General features: G+C 37.0%; 1 protein-coding gene across 1 annotated transcript in view; it reads left to right on the forward strand.

The window, feature by feature from the left end:
- Positions 1 to 24,554, forward strand: part of CEP192 (centrosomal protein 192) — a 74,559-nt gene that overhangs the window by 45,766 nt on the left and 4,239 nt on the right. The window contains exons 29-42 of the mRNA XM_082327231.1: positions 438 to 698; positions 909 to 1,027; positions 3,113 to 3,222; positions 5,982 to 6,123; positions 8,455 to 8,627; positions 8,988 to 9,111; positions 12,270 to 12,375; positions 13,823 to 14,027; positions 15,815 to 15,894; positions 16,803 to 16,898; positions 18,491 to 18,610; positions 22,462 to 22,583; positions 23,503 to 23,626; positions 24,101 to 24,159. Coding sequence (XP_082183357.1) covers positions 438 to 698; positions 909 to 1,027; positions 3,113 to 3,222; positions 5,982 to 6,123; positions 8,455 to 8,627; positions 8,988 to 9,111; positions 12,270 to 12,375; positions 13,823 to 14,027; positions 15,815 to 15,894; positions 16,803 to 16,898; positions 18,491 to 18,610; positions 22,462 to 22,583; positions 23,503 to 23,626; positions 24,101 to 24,159 — 1,841 coding nt within the window. The remainder of the gene's footprint in view (positions 1 to 437; positions 699 to 908; positions 1,028 to 3,112; positions 3,223 to 5,981; positions 6,124 to 8,454; positions 8,628 to 8,987; positions 9,112 to 12,269; positions 12,376 to 13,822; positions 14,028 to 15,814; positions 15,895 to 16,802; positions 16,899 to 18,490; positions 18,611 to 22,461; positions 22,584 to 23,502; positions 23,627 to 24,100; positions 24,160 to 24,554) is intronic.

The following is a 24,554-nucleotide window of genomic DNA, read 5'->3' on the forward strand; positions in this document are numbered from 1 at the left end:
GTTGAAACTTTTCAAGATATACACTATGCATATCTCTCTACTTTAAGATTGTGTGAGCATTATATTTTACAGTTTGAACATTAGCCTCAATTTTGCATGCACTTTTTCCCCTTGTGAAGGAAGAAGGAAGATTTTTATGTACTATATTAAAAGTAGCCCAAGATTTTAACTATAGAAGTGTCAAAAAATCTGAACTTGTCTTGTTAAGGTCGACCTTAAATTAATTTTCAATAAAACTTGAAAGAGTTTGAATAAACTTAGGCTTTTTCATTTCTTGCAAAGTCTTTTCAGTTCACATTTTAAGCATTTTCATTTGTCTTTCTGTAACTCTTTATATAGTTTACTGTAGTTGTACAGAAGTTTTAGTAAGAAGTTTTCTTTTATTTGAAGCACAATTTTTTTGGTGATTTTTTTTTTTTGTTTCCCCCCACCCCCAGATACCGTTATCTGGATATGGAGGAAGAAGCAATATAACTTTAGAAAATGTTAAAAAGCTGTCAGATAGTTACATGGTAACGCTGGATGGATTATTGCCTGCAAGATTAAGGAAAGCTTCCTTCCGCATAAGAAATACAGGTTCTCGGGCTGCCTATGTTAAAGCACTGTGCTTTGCAAACCTACGGACAAAAACAGTTATGGATCCTCAGGTAATGATGGTATCTCCAGAGAAGTTTGTACTAAGAGAAGGAACACATGAAGTGAGTATAATTCTGAGCAAGTTTTATTAATTTAAACTAAAATAAATGGGGTCAATGGGAATGCGTATGATTAGTTCTTTATTAAAATATCACTTAACTTATGTTAAATCCTGTTTCACTTGTATTGCAGTAATTTGTTGACTCATATTCCAAACGTTAGTATTAACAATAAGATTTTTTTTTGAGTGTGTTGTCTATTTATTTTATTAGGTGATTACTATAACATGGAATCCCATGGAAAAGGAAAAGAACTTCCATAAAACAAACACATTGGTATCAACAGTATGTTTTTTTTGTGGAGACGAAGTTTCTAGGCAGCAGTATCGCAGGTAAGATGTACTTTGATGTTTGTAACAGAGACAGACACTTAATAAAAAATTAAAACTGGAGGTGTGTTCTACCAGGAGTATGGTTTTAACATGCTTCCAGAAATAGGAAGAACAAACCAAAAGTGATGATCTGGAGAGATCTAGTAAGTCTTACATCTAGTAGGTTCTTTGGGGGTTAGGTTTGTTTATTTATGGTTTTGTTTACATACTGTAGCTACAATCCTAGTTAAGGGTTTTGTTTTCTTTTCTCATTCTTGAATTTGAGTGTGTTGGGTTTTGAGGAAAATGTTTGCTTTTCTGTATTGGAAGAGAGTTGTGTTCTATCTTGGTATCTCTCTTTCCAATATGTATGTAGCTTTAATTTTTAAAGAAAAGGCTCATGAAAGGAGTAATACTGAAATTCAGTAGTACTAAGTTTTGAACAAGATTTGCATCTTGGTTTCCTGAATTCTGTTGATGAAGACAGTGTTTGAGTAGATGTGTATGTGAGAGAAATAACATCCACGTATGCTCATAACACACTAAGGAAATTTGTGGAATATATCTTACCGAGCTTAAATAGAGGCTATGTTACTCTGCATTTCAATTTGCATAACTCAAATGCACAAAAATGGCATACTCTGCTTTTAATGACATAAGTGGCACTTTTGACTTGTGCTGTGTACGGTGTATAGTGATAATGCAAAATGTTAAGAATAGGCAGAGCACTAAGGTGCTGATGATCATCATTCAGTGCAAAATTTCAGAATGGCAGTATTTCACTATTGCTTTTAAATGTGATTGCCTGAAAGTTTATGAAAGTCATTGTATTTATTGTTATCCAAATAAAGTATTAAACATAGCTGAATTTAACTGTATGACTTTGAATAAAGCAGTCATGGAATAGCTGCATTTGTGACCTTCTTGACACAAAATTGGCTTGTCTTGGCTACGTTAGAAGGTGCTCGTTATTGGTTTTTGTATGAACTCTTTTGTCTGAGGCAATGCGCACTATCATTGAATCCTTCTCAAAGGACAAAAATACTTAGGGAAAAGCTTTGATCTACTGATCAACAGAAAACCCATTAAGAAGCTTGATGCACCTATATAGGTAGCGTTGGAATTTTTTTTTTTTTATTGAGACTCTGGACATTGGTACGTGAGTGAAATTATTTGTTGCTGATTGTATTAGTCAGCAGGCATGGCATTTGGTTCTTGAACATGGTGGTCTAGTTGGTTGTTTCTTGGTGGGAGCTTCTCTGAAGTCTCCTTTGACAATTTGAAAGAGATGCTTATTTCTTGAAATGACTGATTACTGTAAGCCAGTCAAACCCCGTTCTGTAATTGTGTGCTAGAACAAGAACATGATTTGGGACTTAGGGGCAGGAATGTGAAATGAGTAATTTGCCTGGTCTGCCAACTTGTGGCTCAAGTTCTTCACTCCAAAAATATACATAGCCAGCAGCCTGGTAAGTAGCTTAGACCTGAGAGTTAGTAGTGCTGAGGCATTCTTTCCACCTTCATGGCTCTGACCCTGTCTGAGTGCCAGGTTTCCTCTTACTGTCCTGTAGCTTCCCATTTTTCCCAGGACTATTTATATCCCTGTGCCTCCCAGTCTTTTCTGTCCTGTTGGCAGTCATGCTCCTTGGCTCCATGTTTCTGCTCTTGGCTGGCACCTGCTGCCACTCTGCCATTGACTAGTCAATTTTTCCCCTCAGAAGGCTTTCACTCGTGACCAAAATAGCATTCTCCTGCTTCCTGTGGTGAATGAAAAATCACTCAGATGCCTGATGTACTTATCAGAAATCTAGGTAGGTGTGACTGACAGTAGAGAACAAGTATCTTAGAAAGACAAGTGTATGGTAACCATTATTTCAGTGGTTCCTTTTACTGTGCAGCAATGGAGCAGGTATTTCTTTAACCATTTTAAGTTTATGAAAAGATTTCAGTTTTAAATGAATGCTCACAGATTTGAGCTCGGTGTATTCAAGAAATTACAAAGTTAAAATTGCGCTGGATTCTGACCAATCTTATAAATCTTTTCAAATTGTTGTTTCCAATACTTTGTGTAATTTAATGACTCGTGTTTCTTTATCTCTTCGACAGAGCTATGATGTATAAACCTGAGGTAGAAAAACACATAATCCCAGAAAACAGCTTATTGAGAAACACTGTATTTGATGAAGAATTTCAAGGCGAGCAGCTTGTGACAGAAGGTAAGCCTATGACTTGTTTAAGGAATAACGTAATACTTGGTTTTGGGTGGAAAAAAGTGCTTTTAGACTTGAATCCTAGTTATTTTTCCACCATTTCTTTTTTGATAAATGTAGAAGCAAAATTCTGAATTTGGACAGATGTATTGGGTTTGCGTGGCAAAGTTTTGGCAGCGGGGGGGCTACAGGGGTGGCTTCTGTGAGAAGCTGCTAGAAGCTTCCCCTGTGTCTGATAGAGCCAATACTGGCTGGCTCCAAGACAGACCTGCCGCTGGCCAAGGCCAAGCCCATCAGCAACAGTGGTAGCACCTCTGGGATAACACATTTAAGAAGGGAGAAAAAAAAAAACCTGTGCAACTGCAGCCCGAGAGAGGAGTGAGAACATGTGAGAGAAACAACCCTGCAGACACCAAGGTCAGTGAAGAAGGAGGGGGAGGAGGTGCTCCAGGCACCGGAGCAGAGATTCACCTGCAGCCAGTGGTGAAGACCATGGTGAGGCAGGCTCTCCCCCTGCAGCCCATGAAGGTCCATGGTGGAGCAGATCTCCACCTGCAGCCCATGGAGGACCCCACACCGGAGCTGGTGGATGCCCAAAGGAGTCTGTGACCCCGTGGGAAGCCCGCACTGGAGCAGGCTCCTGGCAGGACCTGTGGACCCAGGGGGGACCCACACTGGAGCAGTCTGTTCCTGAAGGATGGCACCCCATGGAAGGGACCCACGCTGGAGCAGTTTGTGAAGAACTGCAGCCTGTGGGAAGGACTCATGTTGGAGAAGTTAATGGAGGACTGTCTCCTATGGGAGGAACCCCATGCTGGAGGAGGGGAAGAGTGTAAGGAGTCCTCCCCCAAGGAGAAAGGAGTGGCAGGGGCAACGTGTGATGACCTGACCACAACCTGCATTCCTCATCCCTCTGCACTGCTCAGGGGGGGAGGAGGTAGAGAAAATTGGGAGTGAAGTTGATCCTGGGAAGAAGGGAGGGGTGAGGGGAAGGTGTTTTAAGACTTAATTTTTATTTCTCATTATCCTACTCTGATTTGACTGGTAATAAATTAAATTCATCTTCCACAAGTCAAGTCTGTTTTGCCCATGACGGTAATTGGTGAGTGATCTCTCCCTGCCCTTATCTCAACCCATGAGCCTTTCGTTGCATTTTCTCTCCCCCGTCCAGCTTTGGTGGGCACCTGGTGTCCCGCAAGGGTTAACGCACCATGATGGAACTCACTTTCTTTCATTCAATACCTGTCTATTTAAACAACTGATTGTACTTTTCTCGTAGCAAAGTGAAACCCCAGTCTATGAATGTTATAGCATTATAAATGCTCAGTTTATTTGGAGAGTATTTGCCTTATTATTAATAATTGCAAAAGATTCAGTTTCTCATACACAGATATATCTAATTTTTGAAAATTGAGAGGCAGGCAACTTTGCTGACATGAAAATACGTATTTCCTTTCCGATATTAAATAAGTTCATATTTTTTTGTACTTCTGCTTGTGTTAGCAAGGAATTTATTAAAAAAGAATGCAGTATATTGTAAAGGTGTCCTTAAACACTGCTGCCCCAAACCACCAAAAACCCAAAAAAACCAAACAAACCAACCCCCAAGTGTTCAAACCCATAAGTGTCATGAACAGGTTTACTGTCAAAACCTATTTCTTGAACTAGTTCTATCCACATATGGAAAAATTTTACTGTTCTAAGGCTGCTACACCTGAATAAATGTCATAGTCCAATTCTTTCCCTATAGATTGTATGTTGTCTTCACTTGGAAAAGTAAAGATTGTTGCTTGTTCATCTTGGTTGAGGTAAAATCCTAGTGAAGATAAGATACTTGGGTTCTGGAGTGTGATCTGAAGTTGTTAAGCCAGTGTTAGAGCATAGACATCTTTGTTCATCTCTTACTGCCTTATTGCTAGAGTTTTCCTAATGGTAGCTTAATTTTTTTTTCTTTCTGTAGAAAACAAGGCCCACTTCTTGCATCTTAATGTTTTTCTGTCTCTTTTTGAGAGCGTACTTTCCTGAATTTGTGAAATACAGCTTCTTATTCCCTTTTTGGTCACAACTGTTTTATTTACTCAAACTTGTTTGTCTTGGACATAAAAGATCCTTGCCTTCTTATGTACTACTTTCTTTACTCACTCAATAAATTTGAAGTGAAGACTGTTACAAAAAACCTAGGAGACAGGTGTGTATAATACTGCAAATACGCCTTCAAGGAGGGATGCTGGAAGAATAGCTCTTAGAAAAGTCAGCTGGGTTATTCTTACTTGTTTTAACAATGATACAAACTTCAAGCCCTTCCTTACCTTCTTGTCACCTGGTGATGTCCACTGTGAATAGTACACTCTTATTTTACACAGGTTAGTGTTCACTGACTTTTCAGTGGGAGTATCTCAAGTTGAATCTCTTTCTGTGAAGCCTTAGGAAAGTATTAGTCTTACATTTGTCAGGGTGAAAAAAGTAAAACTTAACTTTAATTTGGCATAGAATCAGATTAGTATGTATTATTTGTATAAAGGTGGAAAATATCTATCTTATAATTAAAAAGTTAAAATTGGTGTGTATTTAGTTTTATGTTACATCTCATGTTAATGTTGATTTATGCCTGATAACTGAACTTGTAGTAAGTAATTTTTTCAATGACCTAGGATATATTAGCCAACAGATTTTTAACTAGGTCTATATCCTAAATCTCTGTTGTGTAATTTCTGAGTATTATAGATTTGTTCTTATTAGAATTGCTCTATTACTCTCATTTTTAGTGTGTGATATCCCACGGGGGACAAATGACATCCATCTCTTCTATGCAAATATGCGAAAGGTTATCCTTTCTGTGGTTGGATATTCCACTTTTGATCGGGAAGGATTTCAACAGCCTCCTGGACATCATTTGGAATCAGACAGGTAATGTAACTATAAAGCTAACTGTCAAATAACGCCTAACTGATGTGCATCTCCTTTCATTGAAGATTTTAATGTCAGTGATGAAAATTTACTTGCTTTACAAGTGAAAGAGCTGGCTCTATAATGAGAATGGCTCCAATGAATATCTAGGTGGCTCTTCTTGCTTTTTCTCTATATAGTCTGTTTAAACTGTTAGGATACCTTGTAAACTATTCCCTCAACTGACACCATTAACTTTAACTACAGCTTCCTATTCTTCACCTGAAGAAACTGTTTTTTTTTCCACAGGCACTTCCAAAGTGCGCTTGTTGTTGTAGTCCTAATAGAACTATAACTGCTTCATTCCTTCTAATGAATTTTTGACATCTGGGATGGAAATAGGTATATTACAAAGGCTTAGTGGCCTTTTCCTTGTTCAGCCCATGTGTTAGCCTTTCAGTGTAATGTGTACTATACTCATCAAAAGAATGATCAGTGCTGAGGCTACCCTACCCCCTGTCACTCCCTCGAATGAAGTGATCTGTTACTGGGAGGGTTTCTTTGGAGGACTGGCAGAGACCTGGTCTTTAAAATGGACCTGTCACTTTTATTTAGACAGGTTGCTGTAGCATTTGGAGCCCTGAAAAGGAAAAGAAGTGTCCAAATCCTATATAAATTCTACTTACTAAGATAGCGTAGCATAAAAACAAAATAAAGATGGGTTAACTTTAACACTAAAAGGAATATTTCTGCATAGGTTGTTTCTTGAGTCTTCGTGTTTTTTCTTCGCAAGATCCTGTTACATACTTGAAGAAAGGGTCCTACCTAGTCCTGTTGTGTTTAACATCTACATATGTAGACGTTGTCTTGGAATTGCTTGTACCTGTTGAACTCTAGATGCTGAACACTTTGGGACTCCTGACAGATTTGTTGGCTAGCAAGGTGTTTGTCAGGCATAGTGGGATTGTGAAGCTAGAGGTTGAAAACAAATATCTGTAGCAGCAAGCAGGATGTTTCTCTTATGTGGTCATTGTCATTTGTTTGTTTTTTCCACTCAATAGCCTTATCAGTTCTTCTAAATTTGAATTTATTCCCTGGCTAAGCATCATGAGGATCTTAATTTTTTGAGTAGACTGTAATTCTTAGAAGAGATCTGAGTGTGTTAACTACTAATCTGACTGGTAGGAAATTCCATGTCAAGGAATTACGTGAATCAGTTGCCTTCCTGGTTCCATTGCTGTCTTCAGGGATGAATTCTCACACGTATTAGTTCAGCTGTCCTGAACAGAGTCGGGATTCTCAGAAGCATTAAAAGTAGAAGCAGAAATAATAGGAAGAAGAGCTATATGTTTGTACAATATTGTATGGAGCAAAAGTTGCTATTCTTTCTTTAACTGTGGATTTCTGCTTTTCTTTTAGTATTTAAAGTCAAACTTGTTATGAGTTAAGCTTTTAACTTAAAAAATATGCTGAATCCTAAAATAGCAGCTTCCTAGCTTTCATACATGAGCTTATCTGCTGTGTATTTTGCAAGCAAAGGTGTGAAATGCTAGGCCATGAAGATGATGAAAGGATTGGAGCATCTGTCTTGCAAGGAGAGACTAAGAGCTGGGTTTTTTAGTGTCAAGCAGAGAAGGCTTGAGCAGGGGGACGATCTTATTGATGTGTATAAATACCTGGTAGGGAAGTAAAGAAGAAGACAGAGTCTTCCCAGTGGTGTCCGGTGACAGGACAAGAGGCAATGGACACAAGCTGAAATGCAAGAAACTCAATTTAAAAGTGAGAAAAAAAACTTCTTTTTTTTTTTTCTGGTGAGGGTGGTCACACACTGGAACAGGCTGCCGAGAGAGGTTGTGAAGGCTTCATCTGTGGAGAAATTAAAAACCTGACTGGACAATGTCCTGAGTAAGCTGCTGTAGCTGACCCTGCTTTGAGCAGGGGTGTTGGACTAGGTGATCTCCAGAGGTCCCTCCTGACCTCCAGCATTCCGTGAAACGCAACCTGCATTGCCTTATTTCTCTCTGTGGTACTTTCTTAATCTGAATAAAATATGTATAGAGAAAGCATTTTACTTTATTATCACCTGAAGGTAATTGTTTATTTTAGTACCTTCCATTCTAATTGGTACCTTCCACTTCTGAACATTCTGTGAAAAAGCTGTGTCATGATATAGCTGCTGAATTAGTTTTTTCTTAATAATGGAGAATTGAATTAAATTGAAGGCCCATGTAAAGAACATTGTATTTCAGTATTAAATTTTGAGAAATACTAAGAGTAGGCTATTATAATTACTCATTATTTATTATTAGTTATTTTTATTACTACTTTTGCTTAATACAGTCTTATTTTCAGATTTGAGAACTCTGACAGACATATCAATGCAACTTTGGATGTTCTTCCTGTTAAAGGACCTCAGGGTCCTCCATTGCCTGTAAAAAATGATGATCTGGTTCAGAATAAATCAGACGCTCAACAGACTTGGGCTGTTAAACCTGAGTACTTGACTTTGACATCTCCTTCTATTAGTAAGTATTTTTTGAAGTTAATAAAACAAGCGTTCTAGTATTAAAACAACTGTACTGCATACTATGTTTGTAATTATTTTGTGTTTGTAAATGTGGCTTGGCCAATAATCTTGCTGCAGTAGCTTTACATCTAAACAGTAAACTTGGTTTGAACACAGTTTTGGTTAAATTGTCAGAGGTAGTGTGCTCTGTGTATATGTATAATATGCATTGCATACCTATGAAGATTTTAAAGCATTGTGAAAGTAAAAATAGGGCAGAAAATGCTTTATCTTAATTGGTGCATCTCTGAATTTTGGGCACCTCTGTGAACTTTTGTTCCTGTTAGCTTTTTTAGCCTTTTTTTTTTATATATTACAGGTGGAACAGCGGATACTGGACATGTACAAATTGTCAACTACTCTAATAGGATGTTGGCGTTTGAGCTTTCATGGCCAGCTCACTGCCTTACAATAACCCCACAACATGGAGTTATTGAACCAGAGTAAGTTTCTTTTCATAGGTTCCTTTACGTGTGAAAGTTTGGTGAGGGTTTGGAGGAATTTATTTTTAGTTAGTTAAGGAATTTAGTTAATGTAGGAATTTTAGTTAGTTTTTAGAAATTTATTTTAGTTTGTTTAGGCTATATCCTTAGTTAGTTCCAGGGCATAGTCTTTTTGCCAGCTAACACGCAAATCTAGCTTTTACATTTTAGGATCTTATCCTTTTATAGTTCTGTATAGAGGGCATGTTCTTTTGTCACCTACAAAGTTACCTGGAGGCCAGGAATTTTCTGTGCCATTATTATTCTATAATTTTCCAGGAGCTGGAAACAACAAAGCTGAAGCTATAAAGATCTCCTTTCACTATAGTTTTTTGTTTAAAAATGACCTGTATGTTTAAAAACAAAAAGGACTTCTTCCCACTATCCCCCCAACAAACAAACCAACCCAAAAATATCAGTTCTTATAGAATGCTTCTCTTCTGGGGACTTAGTGTTTTCTTTTGCAAATGTGCTGGTAGTCCTCAGAACTTGATTGTGGTTTTTTTTGTTTTTTATCCTGACAAAACTGTTTTTTGCCACTCAATCTTTGGCTTCTCAGTATCTGGAGGTATGAAAAGAATGACAAGCCAGTGTCAGGTCACGTGTGTCTTAATTAGCAGTATTTTGGAACAGTAGTCCTAATATCACTGCATGTGTGTATGAGACTTCTTACGGATGTCAGCAAAGTCTTTCAATAAAATGCTTGAAAGTTCTGACCACCTCTCACTTCTAAATTTATGTTTTATTTAAGGTCAGTTCAGAAAGGCTTTTAACACCCTGTTATTAAACTATTCTCATCTTCCAAAAAAAAAAAAAAAAAAAGTCTTATGTTCCACAAAAAATAGGTTTTGCTTTCTGAGTTTTGTTTAAGTAGTTGCTTTAACTTTGTAACACAAAACTTTAACTGAGCAAGATGTGATATATTTAAACACTTAATTCCGTATTCATGTAGATGTAAATTCTTGGATATACTGCTGGGAAACTTTCACCACTAGTGAGAACAAAATAAAGGGTATTCTCTGGAAGGGCTAGGATATCTGCCACTCCTTGCAGATTCAATCAGTGCCAAGAACAATGGTTTCAAAAAGAGACAATAATGAACAACTTTCCAGTGGTTGTGAAAGTAAGGACATCTTGAGTGTCTCATACCCTAGACTCAGGTCTGTCTGTGGAATGATTTCTTAAAAAGAGGGAACTGAAGGCCTTCTGCAAGCGATTTTCTTGCGCTGCATAATTTTAAAATGTGTTCCCTTCACTGGAAAAGAATGAGCTGAAACCTCACATGTTGGATCCAAGTAAGTAGTCTGGATCAAGAACAGAGACCTGCAAGTAGGAAACAGACCCGTGGGAACAGCTGACTTAAGCACAGCAAGCTGCGCTTGCCCAGTTTTTTACTTTTCATGACTATCTCCCTGCAGTGCCAAGAGCAGTCATCCTGTCAGGACAGGAGCCAGCCAGAATCTTTTATACTATGCACTGCGATGGCTGGACCTGACAAAATTCTTGAACTGATTTAGGCCAGGAAAGGAGAAGGTCTGATTTCTCACTGATGGTGAAAGAAGGTCTTAAAATCAAGGACTGACTGCCATGCTAAAGCAAGCAGACCACCCTGTGCTTCACCTTGACTAAACCCCTTAAGTTTCATGGAATGAGCTAAAAGCAACCTCTAACCTGCCTGAATGTGGAATAATAAAGTCCTGAGTTGCTACTGAATTTGGTAGCATTCCAAGAGATTTTCTTGTGGAGGCAAACTGAAACTAGCCTCTGGCATGTTGCTGTGCCTCAGTGTTGGGAGTATTGGTAAGTGCTGTGAAAGGAATTGCACTTTTGGAGCAGGGACTGTTGGAATCTCCAAAGGCTGCAAGATCTGCCTTTGGAAAGTTTTTCTTCCCTAGGCTCTGCTCCTTTCCATGGCAATGAAAGTACTGAGAGGTAGTGTCTTTAGGTTGAATATGACTTTTCTGAGACACACATGGTTTGTGACCCCATGCAAGTTGGATTTGTGTGAGAAGTTTGCAGTAAATGTCGAAGACAAGCTGGTAGGAGCAAAGACAGTGGAATGGTTTGTGATAACAGATAGTGTGTGTACTTAGTAAATCATATTCTCATGAACGCAGCTTGTACATGAGAGAGAGAGCCATGCGCGAAAAGATTCTGAAAACTGCAGACATTCAAAAAACCCCCCACAATTCTTTCATGAAATATCAGTATCCTTATTTAATATTTTAAGGCCATTAACATCTGTTAGTTGAAGTTTGTAGAGATGGTCATATTGTGACAATGATTATGGAACTGACTTTCCTGTGGGGATTGATCTTGTTCCTACACTAAACTTTTCAAGTGCAAAGTGTTGTGCTAATGACATACTAAGCTAATTCTTCAGGTGTAGCTTGAGTGCTTTTGCTAACATACAACCAATGACCTTCAGTGATTTTGTACTCATTTTTTAAATACTTTAGTGCTTACTTTCTCCCCTCCTTTATTTAAATGTCTCTAGTATAGAATATGGAACATTGTAAATTAGAATTTATGTTCTTACTGGTCAAATTACTGCGTGAAGCCATAACTGCTTCAAGTGAGTTTACTCTTCAGTGTCCCCTACTTTAAATAACTATAGAAAGCATTGATAACATTGAAAGGCTTTTCTTTTTTCCAAGATCAGTTCTGCAAGAGAGAAAGGAAAGCAAGCTGCTTCTCTAAAACTAGAATTAGTTTAAAAGATTCTTGAAATGCAATTTGTACAGTATAGTTTGTTTGACCAGTACAATTCCCTTGTTGACTAGTATCGAAGCTTGTTTTTCTGAAACAATGTAGTTATATGTCTGCTTTACATGGCCTGATTGGTTGTATATGTTAACAATAGGTAAGACTTACTCTTTCCCTATGACCCCTTATACAACCATCAATGACAAATTTATAAAACGTGTTAGTGTTAAGTTTCTGACTACTAAAGCTTGATAATGTATTGGATGTCTGAATGTCTTAAATTTAACTATCTCTAGATCATCTTCACTTGCCCACTGTCTTGAAAGTGCATCCTTTTTTTGCGGGGGCTAGCGAGATCTGTTGTAGGTACTCATTCTAATGAGGATCACGTTAACATTTTTTTCTTTTATTAGGAGCAGTACACTAATTCTGGTGAGTCCTAATCCATCACTTGCCACAAAGCCTTCATTAATTCCTTGGAGTGGCCTAATCTATATCCATTGTGATAATGGACAAAAGGTACGTCGCTTACTTGAGAGTTGAGATTACAACTGTTTATTTTATTTTGCTGGATAACGTCTAGTAATGTTGCTAAAACCTTTTAGGTATGAGGCAGCAGTTCTGTCAACTTCCATTATTCTCTCTAATTTGTAAAGTTCTCTTTAAAAACAAAAAAAGAAAAGAATAAATGTAGTTGAGATGCTGTTTTACAAACTGAGATTCTTAGTTCATTCATCTCTGAAGAAATACTATGATGTGTACACTTAGACTGAATTGCCAACAAAATTGCATCTGTACACCCACCACTGCCTTATATGCATCATTTTCTAAAATGCTAAATTTATATATGTACACATGCATATATAAAAGTAGTCTATATAATATGTTAAAATAAAAGCAGTTAAAGGAGGTTATTGGACAAGTCACCATAGCTCCTTTTGAGCTCCCCTAAAGTAAACTTAACCCTCTGGCCAACAAGTCTGTGATAAAGAATGTCTAGAAGAGGTTCTTGCTCTTTGTGCATTTTAATCCAAGACTTTTCCCTGATTAAATTAAGGCATATAAACAAAACTTATGAAGCCAACAGTTTCTTCTTTCATCAGTGTAAAAGTAGAAAGACTCCTTGCTAATCTCCCCCAAAGAAACAGACACTTTATTTTTGTTTTTACAGCCAGTATGTATTTTGGGTTAATTGTAACAATGCATGGAGAGAGAAATAAAAGACAGTGAAAGGATAAAATGGCATATCTACTTTCCTTCTTGATGGAGGAAGGCGAGGTATGATACAGAATTGGAAACTACCTTAAAAAAACCCAACAAACAAAGAAGCTGTTGAAAAGAGTGAGTTGAGAAGGAAATGGAGACTGTGCATGTATTTAACTATGTTACGTTCTACAATATGAGAAAAGGATTTAAGAGAAGAAACCTACTAGGGCAAAAGTAGAGAATGTAGCAAAATGAATCAAATTGTAAGAGATCTGGTAGTTGATAATGCTTTTGCCATTTCTTTGCTACCTATCCAATTAAGCAAAAAGCATGCTAAGATTTTACTAGCATTAACTGAAGCTTTTAGAAGCGCTAATTATGTAGCAGAAGTGAACACAAAGCTTGTTCTGTGTGAGGCAGCCCTGTTCCCGTTCTCTGCAAGCAGAATATTGTAGGAGTTGTCAATTAAATTTAAGTAGTTTAAATTATTATTCCTATTGAATTAAAATGTCTAGTTAGCAAATTTTCAGTAAATTTTCCTGTTCTCCTAAATTAAACTTGTCCTAAAAATCTTTAAACTTTGTGAACTGAAGTTAGAGAAGACCTGGTGATTTAATGCATGAGACTCTTTCTCTGTTGGAATGTAAAGCTGAACAACATGAGCTCTTACAGCTCAAGGAAATAGAGCTAAATAGTTTGACTTGTTAATATATCAATGTTCGCTATTTAAATCTTTCTTTTTCTCCAAATTGTGGAAAAGTTTATTAAAGTGCAAATTCGAGAGGCAGTCGCACAGAGTGTGTCTGGAGCAGACTTCCCATCTAGAAGACGTGATATATTTACTCCACAGTCTGAAAGTCCTACTGTTCATGTGGCAAAGCCTCTCTCAGTGCTCCCTCTAACAAAAATGGAAATAAAGAACAGAACCATTGTTTTTCCTAAAACAAGACCTGGCCAAAGCTCAGGTAATATTGCTGACTTAGTAAATGCAACATCTGTAGTATCTTGCGTTCAGTGTTTTTATTTACTGTGTTGCATGTTTGGGAACTTGAATGCCTTGACTTTGTTCTTTTAGTCTGAGAAGTGTGATTGACCAGTTCCTCTCTTCTGATTGTAGTTTGAAATGTTACTCCTTGTGATGGAACTCTTTTCAGAAGTCCTTTTTTTCTTTTCTTTTTTTTTTTTTTTTTTTTCTTTTTTCTTCTCCTTGTGCGGTATAGCCACACTTTTTCCCATAGATAGGTTTGCATACAGACAGGTAAGCTGCCAATTTTTTAAGCAACTCTGATGAATGCAACCATACTGCGCCTGAGCAAAGAGGGCACTATGAGATGACTGTGTTTTGTTGAAGCTCTTTTGGGTCAATGCACTTTTGCAATAGACCCATTCTCCTCCTCAGTATATGTGTCCCTAAGATGTGAGATAAATATATCTGCGTGTACCAGAGAAATAAATGTTCTTCCTTAAGACGATAGGAATGTCAGCTATGAGTCTGGCTATCCTTGTTTTGTACTTAATGATCGAGGAGGACACTTGATAATGGGGTCTCAAATCCTCAGTCTGTACTTTTAATTCCAGTAATGCTTAAAATTCTCCAAATTACTGTAAGAAACTGTCATTCTGTTATCTAGATACCAGATTTTTTGGTAGTGCTTAGTTTTCTTTTCTAGGTAATGAGGATTTTTTTTTTTTTAGTGATTCACTAACACTACATTTTTATTTAACAGACGTTAGAACTTTCAAGGCTTAATTTATCAATTATTTCTGTTTTTTCAATACACTTAAAAAGGCATATAATATAATACTCCTTTCCTTTCTTATTTTTATACATGTGACAGAATATATATGTAGCTACACTTCCTGAAGTGCTACTCTAGACTGAGATGGTCTTACAAATGTCCTATTGATTCTTGGCAAGAGGCACATTTCAAGGTGTGAAATATGCTTATCGATACTGTCAAAGTTGGGAATTTCTGATAATGTCAGTAGTTATTCTCCTTTCTGCAAGTCAAACATAAGCTTTTTATTGAGGTTTCATATACATACATACATACATACCTACCTATATATATATATATATATATATATATATATATATATATATATATATGCTGAGAAACAAATCCATAAGAACAGATAAGAACAGATTTTATTTGATACAACTTTATTTGCTTGGTCCTAAACTAGAATACTATCAGTGTTTTTTCCCTGAACAGTCAAATAATATCGTGGGAGAGAGTTTGGTATCTTGTGGGTTTTTTTTGGTATTTTTTTGTATACTGGTATGTGAAGGTATCTGCCAAAAGGTTGGATGCAATAAACTGAGACTGTTGGAGGTGACTTAGATCTCTCTCTGCTATTTGTCATACTCTGGATTTATACTCACTTCCTACTAGAAGCAATACATTCACATAATGTTCTTCGATATGCTTCAGGTCCTTTTAGATGATTATCTATTATTGTTTTAGGGTTATTGAGGGTGAGATTTAGGTCTCGCTTTGTTTCTTGTAAGCATCTTCAATATGATTCTTCACTAGAAGGCTTTACTTCCAAATTTCTTTTGCATAAGCTTTCAAGAGTTTTATGACAGTGTGCTTTCTTTGAGTCTGCTCTTGGACCTGGCATGGTGAGATCTGTTTCCATTAAACTTCTGTATCTTGAAACATAGTTTCAGTTTAAACTCTTTCCACTAAAGCTACTTGAACACTTGAACAAAGACATTTAATGTATTTTTCTGATATTTCTCTTCTAGAGAGTTACTTGGAAATGGAGAATAAAGGGGATGAAAACGTGAAATGGCATTTGTCATCTTTTGCACCACCCTATGTTAAAGTGAGTGAATGCTTGCGTTGGTAGTTTTATTCAAACCTCTTGGCTTTTTTTTCCCTTCTTTCTTCCTGTTGTTCTCTCTTTCTCCCTCCGTTCTCTCAAGAAAGAATATATATTTGAACATGAACCCAGTTACAAAGTTTCTTTTTGCCTCTGTCCATATCAGGGAAATGTTTTACTCCTTTTTTTTTTTTTCATCTCTAATGTGCTCCCTGACTGTGAATCAGTGTTCTGTGGGACAATTTCTGGTTCACTTGCGGGCTTAAAGAGTTTGTTTGTGCTCATCCAGTATCCTCATCCAGACAGCATTAAGTAGTCAAGCATACATGAAAGATGTGTGTCCCCTTTGGCTCCAGAATGCTAGACTTGCCTTGTTTTGAGTCTTGTGCTGCTGGAATTAGGCTGTACATGGTATCTCTGTAGGTAATTTAAGTTAGGTCAAGGATACTTGAATTACACTGCTGTCGCCTGTGCAATTACTGTAGCTGTACCATTGATATTTGTAAATGCTTCTCTATTTTTTTTGATAGTCTGAAATGCTGTGATGGTCACTTCGATTTTATGCTAGAATTATTATGGTCTGTTGTTGTGAAATGAAGGAAAATGGTTATGTAGCACTCTGTAGCTGAAGACTGAGTATGCCATGTTCCAGCCAGTGTACCACCTCTAAACTGGAAGTCAGTAGTCATGGTGACTGCATAGATATTGTAGTAGTTGTAGTCTTTATTCATTGGCTTGATAATATTATTTGTTCACTTGAAAGCAGCTCGATTGGGTGCATTTTCTTCAGTCCTTTGCAAGGGTGGTATGTGGGTGGGTGTATTGTGTGGGGTGGGTTTTTTGGGTTTTTTGGGTTTTTTTTTTTGTTTGTTTGTTTTTCTTCTGAATCTGACTCATAACTTTATTTGCAGGATGTGGATGGAACTGGTTGTGTTTATAGGGTTACTTACTCCGCTTTCAGATGTTCCCGTGTTTCTGGTACTCTTGAAGCTCATGGAGAAGAGAAGGTAAACTGACATTTCTAAATATTTCAAGCATATTAGTGTATCTCAGTTGTAAAATAGGATCTTATATGAGAAATTCTCTGAAATAAGAGTTGAATTTTTTAAACTGGTCATACTTTATCTGATAACGATAAAATGTTGACCTTCCAAAATTGGGTTCTGGGGTGTATCAGGTAGTCAGTATCTACTTACCACGGCTGTTATAATGTCAGCTGAGCTGATTCGAAGAATTCATGCAATCTGTAGTTTGACTGTAAAATGGTGGTGGTTTTGTGGATTGTTGTTTTGTGGTGGTTTTTTTTTGTTTGTTTTTGTTTTTGGTTTTTTTTTTTTTTAAGATAAATTATTCTAGAACAGAAAAATTTTTTAAGATGTTTTGTACAAATCCATAAGAAAATTGCAAATAATACTGGGTTTTTATGAAACTGGTGTGAGAACCCATTTCCCTTCCTTAAAAGCAGTCTTGTCATACTTGTTCAAGAACAGTTGTCTGTTCCTGATGTCATTTGACTTACAATTTTATCTCCTGGCCAGTAGAGGGTTTCATAACCACAATTATAAAGCACATCCAAGGACATACTGAATAGGTTTCTATGGGGCTTTTTTCCCTCATCTTCTCCCTCAGTGCTACTTCAATTCTATCTGTTCATCTTCCTGAACACCTATCTTTTAATCATTATGGATTATTGTGCCATTCTTTAACTACATTATTTCTATGATGATGGAATTTGTAATCTATTTACAAGACATAAAAAACTTACTCCTGTCCAGTTTCATAGTTATTTCATAATATTGAAAACCATGATTTTAATTTAAACAATTGTCTTTGCCTTAGCAATCCTAGTTCAGGCCTATTTGAATAACATTTACATTATTGGCATGTCAGGCTGTTGGCTGGAGCTGGTAAGGTACAGTGCTATTGTGATTTGCTGTTTTTTGCAGTGGGTATGATAATATCTGGCTAATTAGATATAGTTGTAGTGATCTATTCTAATCTGCTGCTCCCCTTCTCTTTCTTCCCCCAACCTCAACTCTGAAAACAATGCGAGTTTATTCTTGAATTAACCTGGTACAGCACTATACAGAGACAAGCCTTTGTTACATAGGTGACCCTTAGGGATGATCAAATGCATAGCCTGCAAGTTGGTTTAAATTTCAGGCCTTCTCGTAATTGTAGCACAGTGTGCTTACAGACCTGGAGCTGGAGGAGTACAGTTGTGCACAGCTTAGCTGACAGATGAAAGAAGGTATTGCTGTCTTTCAGCTGCGTGTATTTCCCCTCCTGGTCCCCTTCTCCTCCATTTTACTAATAGAAATAATTGTGCAAACACTTGCTGACTTTGCTTGAAGCAGATTAGCTGAGCTCAGATTTTGTTCAAGATTGCTTGCACAACCTTTTTCATCAGAACTTTCTCTCTTGTGGGCAAAGAAGGATGAGCTGTATCGTTTTCTGCAAAATCACCTGTGTGTGGAACGTGTGTTCTGTAGTGTGTGAATTTTGTGCTGGCTTAACTGTAACTTTGTGTAGGTAAAATTGTGAAGATGTATAGATTATTTTAATAAGATTCTGCAAAATTTTTCTCTTGTTTTGGTAGGTTGCTGTAATCTTTTTACCTAGAGATAAAGGGGATTACTCCCAGTTCTGGGACCTTGAGTGTCACCCAGTTGAAAAACCTAGTTGGAAACACAAATTGAGATTTCAGTTTTCTGGAGCAGTGAGTATATAAATGCTATAAATGCTGTCCTGAGCACAATTTTTTTATAACATCTTAATTTTACTGTACAGTACTCTCTTATATGCACTGGCGTATTCTGGAAAAAGAAAAACAAACCCTGCTGATATTTTTGTTGGACTAAACTGTACTGTTTTTCTTATGTTACAAAAGTACCTTTTTCATCTTGCTTACGTGATAATACGTTACCTTTTGCCATTTAAGATGTAAAAATTTATTTTGCTCAGAGAAAGTAGAGACAAACTTGCCTTTTGTGGGAATTGTTTCTGTAGATGCAGATTTGTTTGTATCAGACACTAAGTGGATTTGTTGTATTTTTGTAAATAAAGAGCAAAGTAACTGACCTGTGCTATAATACGTAACATAATGCAATATTGGAATTTTCAAATATCCATATTGGAGATATGTATGTGTCTCTGATAGAATCTGTTCGAGTATTTTATCAGAGTAACAATGCAGGTGGGGGTGATTTTTGAGATTTGTACATGGGAGTGATTGGATTTGAGCTCTCCTTTGTTCCCCTGTTGTTCCTCAGCTCTAACTTTATGGTGAGGCTTGGAAGAGGAGGGGGTTGGAAGTCAGAACTGATTTTCTGTGCTCTCTCTCCTTACCTTGCTTTTAATTCCTACCTCACCATCCATACAAGAGAAGTCTACATAGGACAGAGAATCTGTTACTATTAGGAAGAATGAATTCTAATGATTAATTAAATGAGCTGCATGGTAAGAGCTTTGTACATTCAATATTGCGTGATTGCTATATATGCTTTGCTATCCTCTCCAGAGTTTGACTGGATTTTTCTAAGAAACCCCAATAAAGATTTGGGGTCTTTCTTTAGAATACCAAGCCTGTTTTTGTAGTAGGAACCTTACGTACCCTTCTTGTTGGGGTACCTTACCTTTTATTTTGTATGGTCCTTGTTCTTCCCAGTAGTTAATTGTGTTGAAAAGGGGACTTGTTAAAAAAGTGTATGTTAAATGACTTCTAATTTTGGCATGAAGAATGAGACCTGTATAATGTTTGGTTTGGAAGAGTTTTTTATTCAGCTTTCATCTAATTCTTTGAACATAGTTTTCCTTAAAATGAGGAGAACGTCTATTGTCATTTGTCTCTTTAAAGCTAGTTGAAATTGAGAGAAGATGAATTCTTTATCAGAAGACTAGAGTTTTGAAGAATTCTCTTCTTAAAACGTGATTAGTTGTCAGAGTTGTGTAAATCTTTGAGCGGCACAACTTCATATTAATGTTTTTGAACTGCCATGTCAGATTTGTTCCTCTTGATTTTTTTTTCAAAGCTGTTAACAATTAGATCTTTCCAGCATCTCTTTGTGCATATGGGAAAAAATTTGTAGAAAATACTTGAAGTGTGTCATGATCATTTTGAAAAAGCGTTGAAAGGGGGATACTTTATTTATCAACTAGGTTAGGAACTATACCTCTGTTTGGAAGAGAGGTCAACACAACCTTTGCTTAGATTGTTGCAGTTTTTTAATCATGTCCACTTCTAGTCAAGAAGACAAGTTAATTATAACCTATTATGTCCTAGGGATCAAGAGTTTAGACTGTGTTACTACAACTTTGAAAAGGACTTGGATTCTGCTGTGTTTGCTGAGGCAGAGAGGGCTACAGCTCTGGTTTATGTGACTTTTGATAGAATGAAGTGGGAAGAATGACTGATTGTCATTCAGAGTGACTGAGTGGTGTTTATAGCACCACTTCAAAAGGAATGAAAAATTCGGACGAGCTCAGGAAAGAACTAAAAGAACAAGGTGAAGTTAGGAAAATCAGTGGCACATACCACTTCCATTTTTTCCTGCAAATAACAATTAACTGTGACTTTGATTATGCTCTGCATGTGTTTGCAGACCCCACCACTGGAAACCATAGTCAGGAGCTTAAAATATCGTGCCTCCAAAACTGATCCCAGAGACAAAGAAAGGAGGGATGCTACGTGTGCTTTGCAGCCCCAGCCCCTCAATACTGGCCATTCAAACTTAGTTTTTTCTTCTCTGCAGAAACATTTGTTAGGCTGCTGTCAGGTATTGTTCGAAGATCACTGAGCTAAGAATGAGTATCACCATTGTGCACAGAAGTCTTGGATTGGTATTTTGGCCTAATTATTGGCCCCTTCTGGGTGAAATGGGGAACTAGCAAGAACCTGCCAGAAGGCTGAGGCAGCACCTAAGTTCTGATTCCTCCTTTAGCACGTAGAAAGCTGAGGACTGCATAAAGAATCCCTGCTGTTGTTTGAAGATATTACAAATGTTAAGTGCATACCATTTTTTAATTTATATGGTTTATGTACTTCAGCTGTGTAACCATGTAACTTATTAATGTATCATTTTGCAGCAAACTGAGCTGAATTTCTTAATACTTAACACAAAACATACTGTTAACTAAGAGTCCTGATTTGATTGTTATTATCAGCAGTACAAAGCTTCGTCTTCTTTGGGTATGCCGGAAGCGAGAGGAAGAAAAATCTTTTTAAACTCTGTGAGCAAAATAATTCCGATTTTAAAGCTAAACAAACTTCTATGCTCCTGAGGTTGCTTTGGAACAACACCACTCAATTGTAACCATTTGAACAGTGTTAACGCACTGCTTTCATTTGAAACAGGAAAAGTCAGTATGGGCATGCAGTACTTCAAGATGCCCTTATAAAGACTGGGGGAACTTCTGATCGTTTTCCATAATGTGCCTGACTCCCATGCAGTAAACTTGCCTTATTGATAAATTAGAATGTGAGTGATAACACTGAGGCATGACACCCATCATTTTTTCACTACATGGAAAATTAAAAGCTCTTGAAACAAGACACATGTACAAATGCCTTCTTGTCTTTATGGATTGGGTTCTACTGTGGTTCATGGGTCATTTGCAACTGAAAAATATTCTTTAAGATTGGTTGTTTTTTTTTTGGCTGCTGCTATTTCTGACAGACTGATTAGCAGCTCTTTCAGTAGAAGAAATGAATGGCTAAAAGACAAGTTTGTCATAGCAGCTCTATTGAAGATTAATCTGTTTTTTTAATCTTCCCTGCGTAAGGGAATCAACTGCTTGTCTGAAATGTCAGCACTGTTTCAAAAATCGAGATAATGTTGTACGACTGTAAGTGTAGGAGGTTCTTTTGGTTCTTTAACTTTGTTCAAGATGTTGTGACCCAGGGGGTTCCAAACAGTATCTGGCTAGATTTGTTAAACAATGCAGAATTTGAAACTATCTGACAAAGTGTTCCCTTAGGGTGATCTGGTCTCCTTCTGTTAGAGTACACTGAATGGGGGTCCTGACAGTGCTTAATATTTTGGCCTAATTTCTGAATGTAACAATTACCATGTAATGCATTATCAGATTCTGTTTCACTGGAGAGACCTTTCTTTGAGAAGGATGTATTGTTCATAACACAAAATTATTACAAAGCTTTTTGCTCTTGTGAGAATTCAAACTATAATGATGACTTACGCCTGCCTTCATTCTGAGCAGTTGTTTAGCCAACTGCTGTTCTTGAGGCATATTGGCAGAATATCTGCAGAGGAATTGTTTTTCTGTTACGGCTTTTAGTAAAATCTTCGTTGCTAGCAGCCTTCTTGAGGTTCCACCTGCACTGCTAGTGTGTTGTAAGCTGGCTTGTAACAAAGTATTCATAAGACACAGAAGCCTGTTAAAGTATTCCTCCTAAATCATTGCTTCTGTCTCAATCATCCAGACTCTACTGTTCCTGAAAGATTATACGTTAAATAAAAAGTCTTGGATTGGGTAAGGGAAATGACTTACATACTTGAATACTTAAATACTTTGGAAGGCAAAGTTTAAAGGCTTCTCTATTTTTGCCAATAGGGTACTACAACAGAAAATGAAACTTCAGTTGTGAAAGCTTCTGCAAGTGCCCTTCCAAAAACTGAGCTTCCAGTTATACCAGAAATAAAGGTTTACTCTGAAGCACATACAATTAAAGCAGGGTATGTATGGACAAAACTTGAAACGAGAGAGTCTGAAACTGGGTAAAAGGGGGTGGGGGGGAACCCAACCCCACAACCAAAACCTTTTTTACCATTAGGACAGCTATGTGGTGGAATAGGCTGCACAGAGAGGCTGTGCAGTCTCTGTCCTCGAAGGTTTTCATGATCTGACTGGACAAAGCCCTGAGCAGCCTGGTCTGACCTCACAGCTGACCCTGATGGGAGCAAGAGGTTGAACTAGAGACCACCTGAGTCTCTTCTGACCTGAATTATCCTATGATTCTACATTAAAGAGTAAACAGCTGCAAAAAACAGACTTGCCAAACCTCTTAATGGCTTTGTATTGTTCAATCTTCCATGTTCTTTCTTTTCAGCTGGGTTTCTAAGTTGCCTCACCATGATCTGCTGTTGTTAATAAACTTGTAGCAGCAGTAGAATCTTGTGTATACTTTTTGTATACTCCCTGTTCAGAGACTCCATAGAAGTGTCGAGTCAGTTGTGACAAGACCATTGCGCTGCATGTCTTAACCTTGCTGTTCTTCAGTCTTAAGTTGATTTCCAGTTCTTTTACTATAGGATGATGTGAATATGGCAGGGGAGTAAAATGTTGTGGTTAAACATGGCATCTCTGAGAAGAGTCTAGTTCTCTAGTAAAACATATGGGGGAAAAATTCAGATTGTGGAAGTGTGTCTAAGTAAATGTATGTATAATTATGCCACAGTGATGCTTTCATTATTCTTTCTGGCTAAAATGTATTGCCTATGAAATTTAAGGTGAGAGAGTTGACGCCTTCAGGATCTTTCCATTTTTCCTGATTTAGTCTCAGAAAATACACCTGTTGTCTTGAAGTATGCAATTAATATATCCAGACCACATCAGTAGGAAATCTTAATATCTTAAATCCCTTTTTCAAATCAGACAAAATGAGATAACTCGAGGGGTATATGCACCAGAAGACCTGTACACTTTTCCTCCAACTAGAGTTGGGGAATCATGCACATTAAAGGTCAACTTGCGGAATAATTCCTTTACAACACACTTGGTAAGTTTGACAGACTTTATTTTAAATACATTTTCATAAGTCCTTCCAACAGTTCAACTGCACTGTTTTTTTTACTCTTGACAGAAGATTGTAATAGTACAAGTCTTAATTTGTTAGTTTCAAAAATCAGTATTATATTTGAAGAATTTTGCTCTCCTGTAATTTTTCTCTTTTCTTTTGTCTGACTGAATCAGAGTGTATTTGTAATATATTTGCAACTGCAAAAATAGTATATTATAGTTTGCATAAATTTGTTATTATCCTGATTTATTTATTTTATTTTTTAACTTCATTAAAATATTGAGATGTGAATTTTTCTTACTATGCACAAATGTGGGCATGCTTTATCTTTAAACCCTGGGTCTGTGTAAAGCTCTATTTGTAAGTGACCTGAATTATCTTAAGCATGTCATAAATTGAATATGATAGGCTTAGATATAGTGCACTTTTAAGCATTTTTGTATTAAATTACAGCTGAAATTTGTAAGTCCCAAAGAGCCTTTCTACATCAAGCACTCGAAATACTCTTTAAGGTGAGTAATGCATATGATAACATTCTCTCCTAACAAAAAAATTAAACAAGTAATTCAGTTAGATAAGTATCTTCTCTATATGATAGTGCTAAAATGTAGATATAAATATCCAACATTCTGGCTGTCTAGTTAAAGGCTTTTTTTTTTTTTTTTTTTTTTTTTGCTAAGCTGTACTCTGTAATCTTGGTTAGAAGCAGAATGAGCCCACACAGTTATTTCTGCATCTGCCAATTTCTTCCCTGCAAATTGTTTCTAACAGTGCTGCTGCTTTTAATGCTAAGCCTAATGCTTCATTTAACCATTTGGCATGCTGTGCACAATCAAGTCATTCCTTCCATTTGTATTTTCTGCACAACAGACCAAGCAAATTGCCTTCATCATGCTTCTAATTTGAC

Source organism: Platalea leucorodia (assembly GCF_965183815.1).
Source record: "Platalea leucorodia genome assembly, chromosome: 1".
NCBI classification, from domain to species: Eukaryota; Metazoa; Chordata; class Aves; order Pelecaniformes; family Threskiornithidae; genus Platalea; species Platalea leucorodia.